At 32.8% G+C, this 15,616-nt stretch overlaps 2 protein-coding genes across 5 annotated transcripts; both read left to right on the forward strand.

The window, feature by feature from the left end:
- Positions 1-485: 485 nt before the first annotated feature.
- Positions 486-3,605, forward strand: LOC124427486 (dipeptidyl peptidase 3). 2 transcript variants are annotated; one of them, XM_046970460.1, is made up of 4 exons: positions 486-664; positions 1,014-1,311; positions 1,373-3,140; positions 3,240-3,605. In XM_046970460.1, the coding sequence occupies exons 2-4, from the start codon at positions 1,036-1,038 to the stop codon at positions 3,398-3,400; spliced, it is 2,205 nt and encodes a 734-aa protein (XP_046826416.1). In that variant the 5' UTR covers positions 486-664; positions 1,014-1,035; the 3' UTR covers positions 3,401-3,605. The 2 variants fall into 2 exon arrangements, with proteins under 2 accessions (XP_046826416.1, XP_046826415.1); XM_046970459.1 differs by lacking the exon at positions 486-664 and adding an exon at positions 675-875.
- Positions 3,606-4,014: 409 nt separating this feature from the next.
- LOC124427489 (DNA polymerase alpha subunit B) lies at positions 4,015-15,516 on the forward strand. Of its 3 annotated transcripts, none has more exons than XM_046970467.1 (7): positions 4,015-4,216; positions 4,743-4,965; positions 5,054-5,120; positions 13,146-13,246; positions 13,327-14,112; positions 14,226-14,441; positions 14,552-15,516. In XM_046970467.1, exons 1-7 carry the CDS (start codon positions 4,138-4,140, stop codon positions 14,856-14,858), a joined length of 1,779 nt encoding a protein of 592 aa, XP_046826423.1. In that variant the 5' UTR covers positions 4,015-4,137; the 3' UTR covers positions 14,859-15,516. The 3 variants fall into 3 exon arrangements, with proteins under 3 accessions (XP_046826423.1, XP_046826421.1, XP_046826424.1); XM_046970465.1 differs by having other exon boundaries at positions 5,051-5,120; positions 14,552-15,515; XM_046970468.1 differs by lacking the exons at positions 4,015-4,216; positions 4,743-4,965; positions 5,054-5,120 and adding an exon at positions 12,501-12,897.
- The last annotated feature ends 100 nt before the right edge of the window (positions 15,517-15,616 follow it).

The following is a 15,616-nucleotide window of genomic DNA, read 5'->3' on the forward strand; positions in this document are numbered from 1 at the left end:
TTATAAAAAGCTTCTATATCTATAACAAATAAAATTGTTTATTGATTAACCTGTTAAACGGAGATTTATAATCGGCATAAATGCGTAAAATTTATTTTAATTAAGAATAAAATGGTACACAAATGTAAATAGTGAGCTTTTGGATAAATTAAATAATCATAAAAAAAAAAAGAATAGAAAGGTAAAATGCTTTTGTGATATGAGTGCGACATAAATGATTTATTTTTTTTTTTTTGATCATAAGAAAAGTTACATTTTTTTAAGTCAACTCGTTCTCCTTGAAAGATTAACAATTTTATTTTTTAATTAATTTATATTCAAATATATAATAGAAATACATAAGATGCATAATAACAATTGTTCTTCTCCTTTTACATCTCTCATTTTTGAATTATATGCAATATGATAAAGTTAACAATGCTTACAATAGATAAAAAAAAAATCTCGAAATATTTCCCTATAGAAATGGAAATATGCGCGCGCAGTGTAGTTAACAGTCATCATTGTCACTTATAGTTAACTAGTATCTCTTTGTTTTATTGTGATAAAAGTATTAATTTGGAAATTCATCAAATTTAACAAATAATACATATTATTACATATATATGCATATAAAGAAAATATAAAAAAGAGAATCTAAAAGACATAACCAGTAGAATACTGAGTGAGATACATTTTTTCTACAAGAGATTAAATCTTATATCGCATTACTTTATATTAGTTGTTCGACCTTCACCGGCTTGGTTTCGGAAAATGTTCAGATTATACAATTTAAATCTGTTGATACATTTAGATTTTCGAAAATTAAATATTACGCGAGTATATTTTCCGACAAATATTTTTAAATTACAAACAATTAAATCGAAAATAAGCCGGTAGGTTAAACTTTCGAAGAAATTTAAATCAAAGAATTAAACTTCTTTGAATTAAATTTCTTTCGATTCATTCCTTGCGATGACATGTTCATGAATGAGTGTTTATCGATATTTAAAAGTATTTTTTTTTTATTACAGCCGATATTACTCTTGTAACACAATGAGTGACGATATATCTTTGTATACTTTACCAAATAATCAGCCTGTAGTTTCGTTAGAATGTGAAACTGCTTTTAAGTCATTAACTTTAAAGGAAAAATTGTACGCACACTATTTAAGCCAGGCTGCATGGAATGGTGGTCTTATCGTACAATTACAAACTTCACAAGAATCTCCATTAATTTTTGCTCTTTTACATAAAATTTTTCTTTCCGAGTCTATAAGCGATTTAAAAAAAACTGTACTAGAGGCAGGCATTTCTGAAAATGAATTTACTGTAAGTATATTACATCATTATTATTTTTACAGTTTATTTATATTTTTATATTTATTTTTAGGCTTTCTTGGTCTATGTATGTGGAATATTATCAAATAGTGGTAATTATAAGTCTTTTGGTGACAGTAAAATAATACCAAATTTACCTAAAAATAAATTTGAAATAATTGTAAAAGCTTCAAAAGCTTTTAAAGAAAATTCATTAGAAATACAAAGTCTTTGGGACAATATTCACGATGTGATGTATTCTTTAGAAAATAGGTTAAAGACATTAGGATTGAGTGACAAAGGTGTAACCACTTATTTCTCTGCTAATTGTACACATGAAGATGCAGAATTAGTTAATAGATTTATGCAATCTAAAGGATTGGAGTCCTATAATGCAAGATGTTTTAAAAGTGTAATATCATCCAATGATTCTGAAAATAATAAAAATACAAATCTATATGAGATAAGATTAGCCTCTGAATTGGAAGAAGATGATCCAAAGATAACTTTAGCACAGGAAATCTTTGAGGGAGTTATATTCAATATTACAAGAGGAGATTATAATACAATTTTAAAATTAGTTAATGAAAACCTTGAAAAAGCTAAGGAGTATGCAGCAAATGAAACAGAACAAAAAATGCTGGAGAAATACATAGATCATTTTAAAACAGGTTCATTACAAGATCATAAAAATGGTTCTCGTTACTGGATCAAAGACAAAAGTCCAGCCGTTGAAACGTATATTGGTTTTATAGAAACATATAGAGATCCAGCAGGACAAAGAGCAGAATTTGAAGGCTTTGTAGCTATGGTTAATAGAGAAATGTCTCAAAAGTTTACTAACTTAGTCAATAAAGCAGAAGAGCTTCTTCCTAAGCTTCCTTGGAGTAGAGATTTTGAAAAAGATGAATTCCTAAGACCTGATTTTACTTCATTAGATGTTTTAACATTCTCAAGTTCAGGTATTCCAGCAGGAATAAATATCCCAAATTATGATGAGATTAGGCAGTCTGAAGGATTTAAGAATGTTTCCTTAGGAAATGTTATACCAGCTAATATGAAACAAGATGTATTACCATTTTTATCAGATGAAGATATAGCCTTAATGAACAAGTACAGAATTGCTAGTTTTGAAGTACAAGTTGGGTTACATGAACTTCTTGGTCATGGCAGTGGTAAACTATTAAAGGAGCTTGGACCAAATATTTTCAATTTTGATACTAAAACAGTAAAAAATCCTTTAACAGGACAATTAGTAGATAAGTACTTCACAATTGGGGAAACATATGATTCTAAATTTGGTGCATTAGGATCGTCATATGAAGAATGTCGAGCAGAAGCAGTTGGACTTTATTTGAGTTTAGAAAAAGATGTTATACGTATTTTTGGTTATACAGATGAAATTATTGATGATATAATTTATGTTAACTGGTTGTCATTGCTATGGAATGGCTGTGCTAAAGCTTTAGAAATGTATGAACCTTCTACTAAACAGTGGTTACAAGCACACTCTCAAGCAAGATATGTTTTACTTAGAGTTTGTCTTGAAGCAGAGGAAAATTTTATTACTATTACTGAAACTGAGCCAGGAAAAAATTTAAAAATGTCTTTAGATAAATCTAAAATTGGAACTGTTGGAAGAAAGGTAATTGGAGAGTTTTTAAAGAAACTTCAAATTTATAAAAGTACAGCTGATATAGAAGCTGCAAAAACAATGTATGAAAAATATAGTGAAGTACCTGATTCTGGCCCATATCCATGGGCACGTTGGAGGGAAATAGTTTTGGCCAATAAACAACCCAGAAAAATATTTGTTCAACCAAATACATTCATCTTAAATGGTTTGTATTTTTATATATTACTTTTATATTTCTAATGTTATTTAAAAAAAATGAGTTGCTAAAATTTGCTTACTAATATGAGTGATAAAATTATTTTAGAAAATGATACAATTAATGTGATGTTAAAGAACTATGAACCATCTTTCTCTGGATTGATTCAATCTTGGATAGAAAGATTTCCTACTGCCGATGTTTCAGAATTACTTATCCAACTCTGGGAAAAGGATAAGAATTACTTTACATCAGAAAATACTAATTAGTGAAAAAATTAAACAAAGCTATAAGAATATATATCATAATTGCTTTTATATTTACTTTTTTAATACAAAAGTACGCATATAATGTTACTTAAGAATTATAAAATCGTATATTTATAACAATATTTCATATGTTTTATTAAGAAAATATTTTATAAGTGCAAATAAATATATGATTCCGTTAAAAATATACACAAATGAAATCTTAGAGTAAGTAATCATCATTTAGTCACCCAGTCATCGTATGCGCTAATATTTCAATATGAATGCTATCTTATGAATTGTAACCTTATTCTAAATATTTCTATACGTTCTCCAAAGTTAAAATTCATTAACCCATAGTGTTTGATATCAACTTTATAAAAATATTATTAATCTAAAAATAGTTTTAATTCACAATGTTTTAGATTAAAATTGTCCAAACAGATTTATCGACTATGAATATATATGACACGTGAACAGCATACTTAATGTCCATTTTAGACACTCTTGAAGAATGTAATTGGACTATCAATACGCTTTCATATTAACGAAGTATAACGCACTCTAGAGAACGGAGAAGAAACTATTTTTTATTCAAAATATCTCTACCTTTCCTATACAAGGTGATTTATGGATAAAGTATATATACGTATATGGACTCGCGTACGCGGCAAAATGTACAATTTTATATATTGTTTTGCGGTGTCGGAATATTGAAACGTTGGTTTTAATAGGAACGATTAGGCGCTATCAATAAAATGGATAAAATAGAAAATTTACAAAAATATTTTCAAGAATTTGGATGTATCGTTGAAGACAATGGCGTTCTTGACAAATGTAAGTAATTATTATAAATGATTTTTAAATATTTCATATTTTAAAAATATTTAAAAATTTTATATTTATTACATTTTGAGCATTTGAAATAAAATTGAATGTATGATTATTACGGCTCAATGCAATTAGGTTATAATAATATTATCAATACAGCGATCTATTATATCGTATAATTTTTTCAGTATCTAACCTAGCTTCTGAGATACGTATTTTCTATTAGAGTGATAAGCAATACAATATTTTCTAATTATATCTTCACGTATAAACATTTCCTCGATTATCTACAAATATTTTAACTGATAATGATTATATTCTTTATTTTTGCTTTTATATCATTATTTCTTATGTATTTAGTGCAATATATATACATTAAAATGTGTTTTAACAAGTTCAGGCAAGATTATATTATTTTCTCTCTAAATATATTTTCAATTAAGAACCAAATATATAATGACATTAAAATATAAGTTAAATTAATATAATAGCTAAGAATGTTTGAATCTAATAAGAAAAAAAATGTTTTTAGGCATAGAACTTTGTAATTTATACAATGTGGATGAAGAAAAACTTGTGGAGATGTGGTTAGGATATAGTACTTCTACATTTAATGAAGTCGATATTACTTTGGATCGATTAATAAAATTGGAGCATGACTTATTAAAAAAAGAAGATAAGAGTAATAACGTAAACAGAAATGGAGAGCTTTTAAATTCAAAGAATGTTACTACAGATTCGTTGAAACAAATAATGTATCCTTTAAATTTACAAAAAGTTCTTTCTTTTTCTGATGATTTTATAATAATTTTATATTTACAAGTCCTTACATAAGTAAAGTAGTGAGAGCGATAACATTCTTGAAATGTATGGTTGCGATGGAGTCAAAACACCAACAACAACAACAATGGTAAGTTTATAAAATCTAATATTACTCTAATTTAGTAATTGAACAAAATACATATAATAATAAGAAAGAGTGTAGCATATTCTTATTTTACATATCGAATATATTTTTTTTATAAAGATTACATATTAATATTATATCCCATGTAACACAATTTAAGCAGTTTTATCTTGTATATAAACTTATTTTCTAGAACGTAAATAATGTTAACGTTAAATTTATTTTTATTACGATATCTCAAATAAATAAGAATATAGGCTTTCACATTATTCACATTATTCGTAGGAGTTATAGAAGTTTGTTATAGAATTTTTTACATTTTCACATTTATTTTATTTTAATTTTATTATCGAATTTACCAAAGCTTTTAGAAAATTGTTATACGATAGAATTTATATTTTAAAGTCTGCATTTAAACATTCCCATTTTCAAATTTTCATTGTCGGTCAACTTCGTGATGTTATGATGCTCGAAAACTGCACATTCTCTTTACTCCCTCTCTTTAACCTGCAATAGTCCCGCCCCCTCCGTAACGGCCTTCCGGCTCTGTTGCCAGATTTATAAATCTATAGATTTCGAAATATACGTATATTGTATGGATTTAAGATATATTCGATTTATGATTTCTTTTTACACGCCATTAGTTGTTCTTTAGATCAAATGTAATATTTTTACTATTCTCGTTGAGATATTTCAATATTGTTTTGCATTTCGTATTGCAAATTTAAATTTAAAGAAGCGGAATGGCAACGTTGCAACGAATCTTTGCGAGTACCACGTGAATCGCAAGGAAGATCTGAAAAACCGAATCGATGAACGTTGCCATTGCTGTTCGCATCTTTCCTTTTACTTTGTTTTGATAAAACGCGTTTATCTTTATAATTATTGTATCTCATTTAATTTAATATTTGTTCCCTAGTTCCAAAAGCCATTTCTAACCAGCTAATCTAACTATTATTAATACAGTTGCATATTTTTGATCGAAATAGTTATTGGTCATTACTTAATCTTATTGGTCAAATACGTAATTACGAATGCAATCTCAGAATCAGTATCGTAGTTATAATTGGTTCCATTATACGTATTTATCGTTATTTTTGACGAAATTATTAATTTTGTTTCATGCGATATAGGAACAAATGGATAGAGATATTAAACAACAAAAATACCAACGATCTATTCTTTTTATCGTTGTTTATAAGTCTTTTTTGTATTAGTTAGTAAAATAAAGAAAAAAATTTTATTGAAGTTCCGATGAATCGTTGCATCGAATCTGATATCTTGGCACAATAATGATTTACGTCGCTGTGGCAACACTGTCTCACATTCTTTGCGGTCGGTCCGTAGTAGCAATGACGTAAGGACTCTACCTGTGGACCCAATTCTTCGCGGAAGGCCCTATTATGACTCCCCTCTCTTTTTCTCGAGTGTCTGTCCATAGATCGTCATTCAAGCAGGAATGCCCTTTCGATTTTGATTCAAGCGTTATCGAATGATTTTGAAAGAAATTTTAATGTTTAAGGCAGTGTGTAGCGATGGTTATGGCTTAATGACTTTTTAAACGAACAAACATGTTTTAAGTTTTAACTTTGTTCATTTTTTGTTTTTGTTTTGTTTTTTCCATTTATTATAATATTAATTCCATTTATAAAATGTTTTATCTATGTAGCAACATTTCGACAACTATGCCGGAAAGAAGACAAAATTTGCTCTATTTTAATAGAAAATAACAAAAGTCGATGGTATAGAAATAGTTGAATATTATTAGATGAATAAATGGGGCAATTTGATCGCTTAGTACAGCCCTGGCCACTGCCACTGTCCCTGGCACTGGTTCCACGCTCGTCCATAAGGCTATTCTTCAGTCAAGTTGATGGTCGGTTCTCGTGTGATCATTTAACGAGTCAGTCGTTTCCTTCGTACGTACATCTTCATTTAACGTAGACTTTTTCAAAATCTTTATTTCGTACGATCTTAAGTATAAATTCGGTTTCCAGTATTGGAAACCGAAAGTGAATTTTAATATTCACAATTGTAAACGAACTTTTTGTAGATTGCTCGTGAAAATGCACGGTCGTGATTAAACGGTAAATAATTGTAAGTTGAATCGTGAAAATCGGCAAAAATCCACAAAGATCCCTTTTTATTCTATGTCCCTTTTTTATTTTATTCTTCCGCTTTTCGTAAGAGAAGAAATATCTTCTTGGTGCAGGTGTTTTCTCAATTCGTAATGAAGCATTGCGAGGTGAGGTGAGACGAAGCGTTGTCGTTGCAGGATCTCACCGAGCACCGTAATTCCCGCCATAAAAATCGTCCAGGTAGATCGCCCCGCCATTATTTCTCTCCCTCCGGTTCGCTCTCGCTCGAACGCTCTCCCACAAAGGACACTAGACAGGCGGAAGGGTAGGAGAGATGGAGAGCGGTCGGTTATGTTCTTCTCCAACGAGTGAGAGAAGGGAGGACATGTATGTATGTATGTGCGCGTGAAAAAGAAAGAGAGAATGACGAGCTGGCAAGGGGAAGAAGGAGAAGTGTGTGAGAGAGAGAGAGAAGGAGAATCTCTCCCTCCAATGGCAACTGCCGAACAGATTTCTTTCAAAGGGCACGATTTCAGTTTTCAAGGACCCAGCCAGGCTCTGGCATCGTCGATGCGCCGATACCGGTCATGTATTCGATTTGAGCTTGCCAGAGCATCTTTTTTTTGTTATTTCATACTCGAAAATGTCTTTTCGTATCGGGATGTGCGCGTTCGTGTCGTGGCAATTGTTTTGATTTTCTTTGTGGTTCCTCTGTTATTTGTTTCTCCTTTCCAAGTGTTTTATCCTTAAAATATCATTTGCGAGAGAAAGAAAGAGAGAGAGAGAGAGAGAGAGAGAGAGAGAAAGTGAGAGAGAGCGCGAGAGTCGTGAATGGTCTCTCCCCTTCCTCTCTCAATAGTATTCTTCTCCATTTGATATTTCGACTTGTCCAAAAAAAAAAAAGAAAAAAAAAACCATTATTGTTACAATCATCCAAAATTCTTCGATGAATTATTTAAATTATTTTCATCGTCTCCGAAACGAATAATAGAGAGTTGCCTTTCGAAAGCGGCGTCCTACGTCGCTCCGTTCGCTCGCGCGTCGGCCATAATGGAGCGCCGCTGTAGTCGTGAGTGAGTTTACGCGCAGGATAGACGACGACGACCTGTTGCTTTCGTTTCCCTGATTTCGCGTGTGTATTCTATGCGCGGGAATCCATAGTGATCATTTTTACATGTGTTCGTTCCATTCTTATCATCTAAGGATGATGGAAAATCATGGCGCGTCAAGGAAGAAAGAGAGAGAAAGAGAGAAAGGAAGAGAGAAAGAGAGAGAGAGAGAGAGAGATCGAGTCGGTAGATTTCTCTTCAACGGCCTGAGATTCCGTTTGGTTCATCTCCCCTCTCCAATTCGTAATCTCTAGACCTTTCGTCGAACGAGAGGAGCGTTTCCGGTTGGATAGCGCTGTCTTCATCGTCACTCGCTAGATTTTCTCTCTCTCTCTCTCTCTCTCTCTCTGTTCACGTCCTTCTCTCGCCATTGGAATTCACGCGAATCGTAGCATCGTCTTTTGCCCACGGGAACAAATTATTTCGCTCGAAACGAGGATCGCGTGACGCCTCACGTTATACCGACTCGTTTCCATGATGCGTCTTCTCCATCTCTCTCTTTCTCTCTCTCTCTCTCTCTCTCTCTCTCTCTCATTCTATTTGTCTCTCCTTAACCGTCTCTTTCTGATTCCCCTCCTCCTCGATCGAATAGTACTGGCATTTCTTCCGATTATATGTTTCCTATCGCGCGTCGTTGTCGTCGTATTGGTGTCGTTCATATTCTTACTGATTTTCTACGAAAAGCAAAGTCTCATTCATTTTAGTCATTGTTGCTCGCGAAACTCGTTACTCCTTGTGATATATATATATATATATATTTCCCAATTTACATTTTTGCGTTCAAGATCATGTGAATCGTTACGAATCAAAGATGCATATATATATATATATATATATATATATATATATATATATATATATAGGAGCTGATTGCGCTTATTCTCTTTCTTTTCTTTTACAAATGACGACGAAGGAATGAAGTGGTAGGAGTGAAAGTAAAACGAGTCTTCGTCGATATATATCGGACAACATGTGGCCCGGGAACGAATGAGCGCGTTCGATAAATCGTGTTATAACTTGCGTACACGATGTCGAGGTGTATCTAATATTCGTGGATAACCTTGCATTCTCGGTTCGCGTGCCGGCGATAGTAGTAGGGACGCGCACCGCCTTTCTCTCTCTTTCTCTCTCTCTCTCTCTCTCTCTCTCTCTCTCTCTCTCTCTCTCTCTCTCTCTCTCTCTCTCCCTCCCTCCCTTCCCCCTCTTTCTCGCGTGCACGCATGCCGCATGTTCTGCTGTGTGCGTACGTGCAAAGGCGAGTGCGTCGACCGTACAGTGAATATGAGAGCGGCGTCGTCATCAGCTCTCTTCTCACCAGCTATGCAACCTGTTGCAGACACGTTCGAACGACTTTCGTCCTCGAAACTTCTCAAAATGATCCTTACAAGAATGAATATTCTTTCGAGCCGCGTCCCTTTACTTCGCGTTCATACATTAATTATTCTCCTTTTACAGGAATGTAACTTACTTTCGATAATGTTCGGAGTTAATGTATTTCACGTTTGTTAATATACACGATTCTCTCTTTTTCTCTCTCTTGATTTATCTATCTATCTATCTATCGTGTTTTTATATTCATTCAAACCATTTGAAAAATCTTCATCGAAAGATGCTGCGCACTTTCGTTTCTTCCTCTGTTGTCGCGTCCCGCAACAAAAACGTTCGGTTATCAATAAAATTCGATATTAATTCGATCAAATCTGAAATATGCTCGTTTATTGAGCGTCGAGATATTTAATTTGGAGAAAAAGATTAAAAAAAGAGAGAAAGAAAGAAAGAAAGAAAGAAAGAAAGAAAGAAAGAAAGAAAGAAAGAAAGAAAGAAAGAAAGAGTAAATATCTGGATACAGGGAGAATTGACTTTCGTCTGGTTCTATTTATACGTATTATATATTAAAACATATTCTATGATCTCTTCTTATTTACTTTCGTATTCGTCATATTTCTTATTTACAAAGACAAACAACAAACATATTTCGATCATTTAAATAGCCATGAATTTTACAAATCGAGGAAGCGACGACAATGTAGTATGTATGTATGTATGTATATGTCACAACAATGTCACGTCCTTCTAATGTCTTTCTTTCAAGTCCTTCGAAATAATTTATTTTCGGACGATAAATATTCCTTAGTATGCTCTTTGGCATTTTTATTCTGATAATCTATATCATTGTCAGTCATTTGTCTGTCGAATGCTTCGCGATCTAATTTATATCTTTAGATTTATCTCAATGTTTTATTTTGAAACTAATCGTTGATTATGAAAGCGTTGCAATGTATGATATCAACACGTTATACTAGGTGATATTATGAAACGATATATCAAATAATAAAATGCAAAAGATTAATGTTAACTCGTTGGAAAATTTCAAATAACAATTTTATCCCGGAATCTGTTTATTTTCGTGTTTTATTTTTTACGAGGTTATTGATCAACAATTTTTTTTTCTTTTTTTTTTCGGATAGCAAAAACAACAAAAGAATAAAAAGGAATAGAAGGAGGTACAGGAGGAAGTAGGTAGGTAGGTAGGTAGGTAGGTTGGTAGATGGGTAGGTTGGTAGATAGGTAGATAGGTGTAGTAGTCGTCAAGGTCACAAGGAAACGCGGGACGTTGTCTTATGGTCATTCTTTCTGTCAAGAACGATTCCTCGGTGAGTCGTACGCATCTACCAATTAAGTGCAATTGACCGACAACTGTCTGCCCACTCCCATGTATATCCACTCTCTCTCTCTCTCTCTCTCACTCTCTCTCTCTTTCTCTTTCTCTTTCTCTCTCTCTCCTTCTCTTTCGTTTTTTAAACATCCTTTTCTCGAGCACGTACGCCTTCCTCCTTTCGATTTTTCTTTTTTTTTCTCGTGTCAAGGACATAGGTTCGTTGCAAAAAAATCGATATTTATATAGTTTGTATTTGTTTCATTGTGTGTGTATATACCGGCATGTATTCTGTATCGTGAAATGCGAGTAACTGGTAAAAGTTCAACGTCATTTCTCACGCTCCTCTTTTTCTCTCTCTTTCTCTCTCTCTCTCTCTGTCCTTCTCTTTTTCTCCCTCTAGACTCTCTCTCTCTCTCTTTCTCTCTATCCGTCGATCTTATGACCGTGGGACGAGGGGGATGAAAGGCGATGGGAGGGCAAGTGGTTGGTGAAGCGACGAGAGAAAGATGAAGGTAGGGGGGATAGGAGGTACGCGAGTGGTCGAATGCGCAAAGGGAATCGTACTTACATATGCGAAGATCGGCTGGTCGTTTGCAATTTCGTGATCTGAAATCGTAGCCGTGTGAAATCTCTCTTTTATTATTTTCTTTCTCTTTTTTCTTATTTTTTTATTTTTTCTTTTTTTTTTTTTTTAATATCTTTTTCTTGGTCGTCGGCTTCGATTCATAAAGGCTTTGGTTTGCCGCATCCTCGAAATTGTTTCATTTCATGTTTCCCATCTCATTCTTCTTTTTTATCTATATAGATTTCGCCGGACGCGAAATTTCGAAAAACAAATTAAATGGATGCAAGATCCATTCAATCAAATATCGTTCAGAAATCCCTCAAAGTTATTGTACTTATTCGACCACAACGACGACGATGAAGACGATAACGACGACGACGATGATTTTAAAAAATGGAAGTATTATTTTATACTGATTAGTAGCCGAAGGTAGCCGATCGTTACCGAATCATAGGGAATCGCGTTCAATGCAAAGTCATGGGAGAAGAAATACTTTGAAATTGATTGAAATAATACGCAATAAAACAAGTACTAAAAGTCTTTAGGTTAACGGCAGTTTAACCTCGCTTCGTTCCCGTTGGCTCGAGAAATAGCCCACCCTTTTCTTCGATTGTCGTCTTTGCCGTTCATCGTTGTTCATCGTCGTTCATATCGTCGTTATTAGAGTTGTAATGGTTATGCGTCGAATATATCCTCTCCCCCTCTCCATTTTCGTGCTCTCTATGCTGTTGATTGTTACCGCCGATCGTGAGTGCAACGAACGATCGCGAAATAATTCCCGAGTTTAAATCGGAGATATGCGCGCTGTAGATCCGAATGCTAAAATGGATTAAAGCAAGGAAGAAGGTGGTGGTGTACCAAGCGGAGGAAAGAAGACATCGATTTTCTGGATGTGCAGAATGAGTGATGGTCTAGTGCACAGTCGATAAAGTTGTGACTAGATCCACACTCATTAAGCACGTTCGGTATTAACATCGCAGTTTCATCGACGGTTCTGCGAGATAACAATGGTTCTCGATATTCGTTAAAAATGATCAATATCCATTTACTTACAATATCATAAGCTTTATCACGAATCTTCGTAATTATGATCTTCTTTTTTATTATGATTTTCCTATTTTCTTATTTTCCTTCTTTCTCGCTTATGTAATTTTTATTTGATAAAACTTGATCTCCCTAAAGATAAGTAAGCGAATCTACATAGGGGGATGTATTATATAGTAATTTAAATAACACTTATCATAATAGATTTTGATCTAAGCTAAAATCGAATTTATTCAAAGGAAAATGTCGACATATCGAGAACCACTGTGTTTCAAGGTTTAACGCGTTTCAAATGGCCAGAACAAAAAGGCGATTCCATAGACGAGTATGAATGTGGTGCACGTTTGCATTATTTTCTCGTGACTAGATACATACTCGTCTACGGCAGACTGTTTTGGATATTAAAAAAGCGAGATTGGTAGCTCTCAAGAAAATAACATTATTATTATCATCAATCGTAATAAATACATATTATTATTTGATCGTTACTATTAATTTTATTTTCTTCATATTTATTCTGCCTAATCGCCTGATAATTTTTTTTTTTTTATCTTTTTCTCTTTTCATTTAAAGGGCAAAAGGCTACGAAGTCCAGAGTTATTGTCGGAAAATCAAGATGGTAAAGTACGTGCCGCGGATGCGCACTTTTCACCCGTCAGTTACGTAACGAAAGCGTAAGTTTTTTTCAAATTAAAATTAACAATTTTATTCGTTATTCTTAAAATAGTGTATAATATTAAAATGTGTATTTCAGGGATACTCCGTTCAGATATCCCGTTAACGTCGACACGGGAAAGGTTTTATTGTTTTTTGGAAAAGAAATTTCATCGTGGAACAGAGAGTTCGATTACGATGTGGAAATTATGCAATTAGGCGAAGGCGTCCCGGCAAACATAATGTACATGTTCGAATTACTTCACAGTCAAGGATCAATGCTCAGGACCGTTTGTTGTGACGTAGGAGAACGTTTGTGTAATATTTGGGCGAAATTAGAGAACGTCGATATACATTACACGAAAGATGTAATGTTTCAAAGTTTAACAAATTTTCGAACGTGGGGCCGAATTCTTTGCGATGCTAATACCAAATCCGATATCACGAGTTACATGCTAGAGGGTTGCAAGTGGTCGTATCACGATAATAAAACATCTGTCGTATCTTTGAACTTAAGCGGTGTAAAGCAGTATTCCTTATATCCGGGTCAAATCGTGGCAGTCGAAGGAACAAATCCAACGAGAAATGTTTTAAATGCGAAACGATTTTTTACTAAAGGCTATGCTAGTAAACCCGAACCACCTAGACTTACAAAAAGTTTAAATATTATGATCGCGGTTGGTCCGTTCACACCGTCGGATAATTTGTGTTATCAACCTTTGTTCGATATTATGGAGCGCGTAGCGAAGGAAGAACCTCACTTATTAATACTCGTTGGACCGTTCGTTGAGTATAGTCATCCAGAAGTTAAGAGTACTTCGATCAAAGAAACATTTCAAGAACATTTTGAGAGATTGCTTGTAAAAGTTATGCAATATGTTTTAGGGTACAGTATTTTTTTCCTCTCTCGTAATCCCTTTTATTATACATTTGGATTTTATTAACGCTTCAGATAACGTTTATGCGATATTTCTAAAATGATACTTTTCATTGTTGTAGAAAACTTGTTAAAGTTATTATGGTACCATCGTATAGAGATGTTCATCATAGTCCTGTTTTTCCAACCCCCGAATTTCTCATTAATAAGGACAAAATACCGTTAAATGGTGAAAATCTTTATATGATGCCAGATCCTTGCATGTTGGATATAGAAGGTTTGATAATCGGTATAACATCGGTCGATAGTATTAAACATATAGCAAAAGAAGAAATTTCGTAAGTATTTTTAGACTTTTTTTTTTATATACGATATAAAAATACGTGAATATCGTATTATTTTTAATGTATCTTTTTGTTTTGTTTCGTTTTTTTTTTTCTTTTTTTAGAAACCTGCCAACAACGGATAGACTTATTCGCATAGCCGATCACATATTGTCTCAATGTTGCTTTTATCCGTCCTATCCTCCTGCTATAAACCTCGATACGAAATTGTGGAAAAAATACGCTTTCTTCGATCTACAACCGCATATATTGATTTTGCCATCGGATATGCGTTATTTTTGTGGCGTAATCAATGATTGTCTCGTTATAAACCCTGAACGATCGATCAAGTATACGTACGCAAGGTTGTGTATTAGACCAAACGAACAATGGAATCCTCATAATGTATCTTGTGAGATAGGAAAAATTTGAGAACATTATTCGTAGTATCTGTTTGATTATCATATCACGTTATGTGTTTATTTAAGGAAATAATTTACATTTTTTTCTTTTTTTCTTTTTTTTTTTGTACAGTTATTTTTTTCCAATTAAAAAAAGAAAAGATCACTTTCACTTTTTAAACAAATATCATTCAAATACTTTTATATATTACCTATGATTCAAGCATCACCTTCAAAAGTTGTACTTCTTTTATAATATGCAAAATAAGTATCTTCAATTTACATAGAAGTAACTTCTTATCAATTGGTAATGTATCTTATGAATAAAAATCCATTATGAAACTTAAATAAGAACTGTGTTACGAGCAGGTTTAATTTCATTATTACGATTTTTAAATAGATAAGTATATAAGACTTATAAAAATCTATACACTTTTTATTGCGTTCCTTACGATATGTATACTTTACAAATATTTAAGTCAATTGAAACAGATGTGTGCTATATATGTTTTGAGAATTGAACCTTTGGACAAAATTATTTCGCTTACATGATCTGTTTTTGATGTTGTTAAAATATTTGTTCATATAGTTTTTCTATTTGAAAATTATTAATTTTATCGAAAATAAACATTGTTGCATTTATTCGTCCTATTTAATTTGTACATTTTGAATAGAGTAAAAAGAAAAAATAGACGTTTGATCGCTAATATAGATGTAGAAAGTGATTTTTTTTTTTTTTTTGAATTTTATTTAAAACTATATTTTGATCCTATTTAAACTCCCATAAAT

This window comes from Vespa crabro, chromosome 10 (genome assembly GCF_910589235.1).
Source record: "Vespa crabro chromosome 10, iyVesCrab1.2, whole genome shotgun sequence".
NCBI lineage: Eukaryota > Metazoa > Arthropoda > Insecta > Hymenoptera > Vespidae > Vespa > Vespa crabro.

Coding starts and splice junctions, on each gene's coding strand:
- LOC124427486 (XM_046970459.1), top strand. CDS start 754: ATGTTCAGATTATACAATTTAAATCTGTTGATACATTTAGATTTTCGA. Junction 1,312..1,372: donor TTTCTGAAAATGAATTTACT/GTAAGTATATTA, acceptor ATTTATTTTTAG/GCTTTCTTGGTCTATGTATG. Junction 3,141..3,239: donor AAATACATTCATCTTAAATG/GTTTGTATTTTT, acceptor AAATTATTTTAG/AAAATGATACAATTAATGTG.
- LOC124427489 (XM_046970465.1), top strand. CDS start 4,138: ATGGATAAAATAGAAAATTTACAAAAATATTTTCAAGAATTTGGATGT. Junction 4,966..5,050: donor GATTCGTTGAAACAAATAAT/GTATCCTTTAAA, acceptor ACATAAGTAAAG/TAGTGAGAGCGATAACATTC. Junction 13,247..13,326: donor GTCAGTTACGTAACGAAAGC/GTAAGTTTTTTT, acceptor TGTGTATTTCAG/GGATACTCCGTTCAGATATC.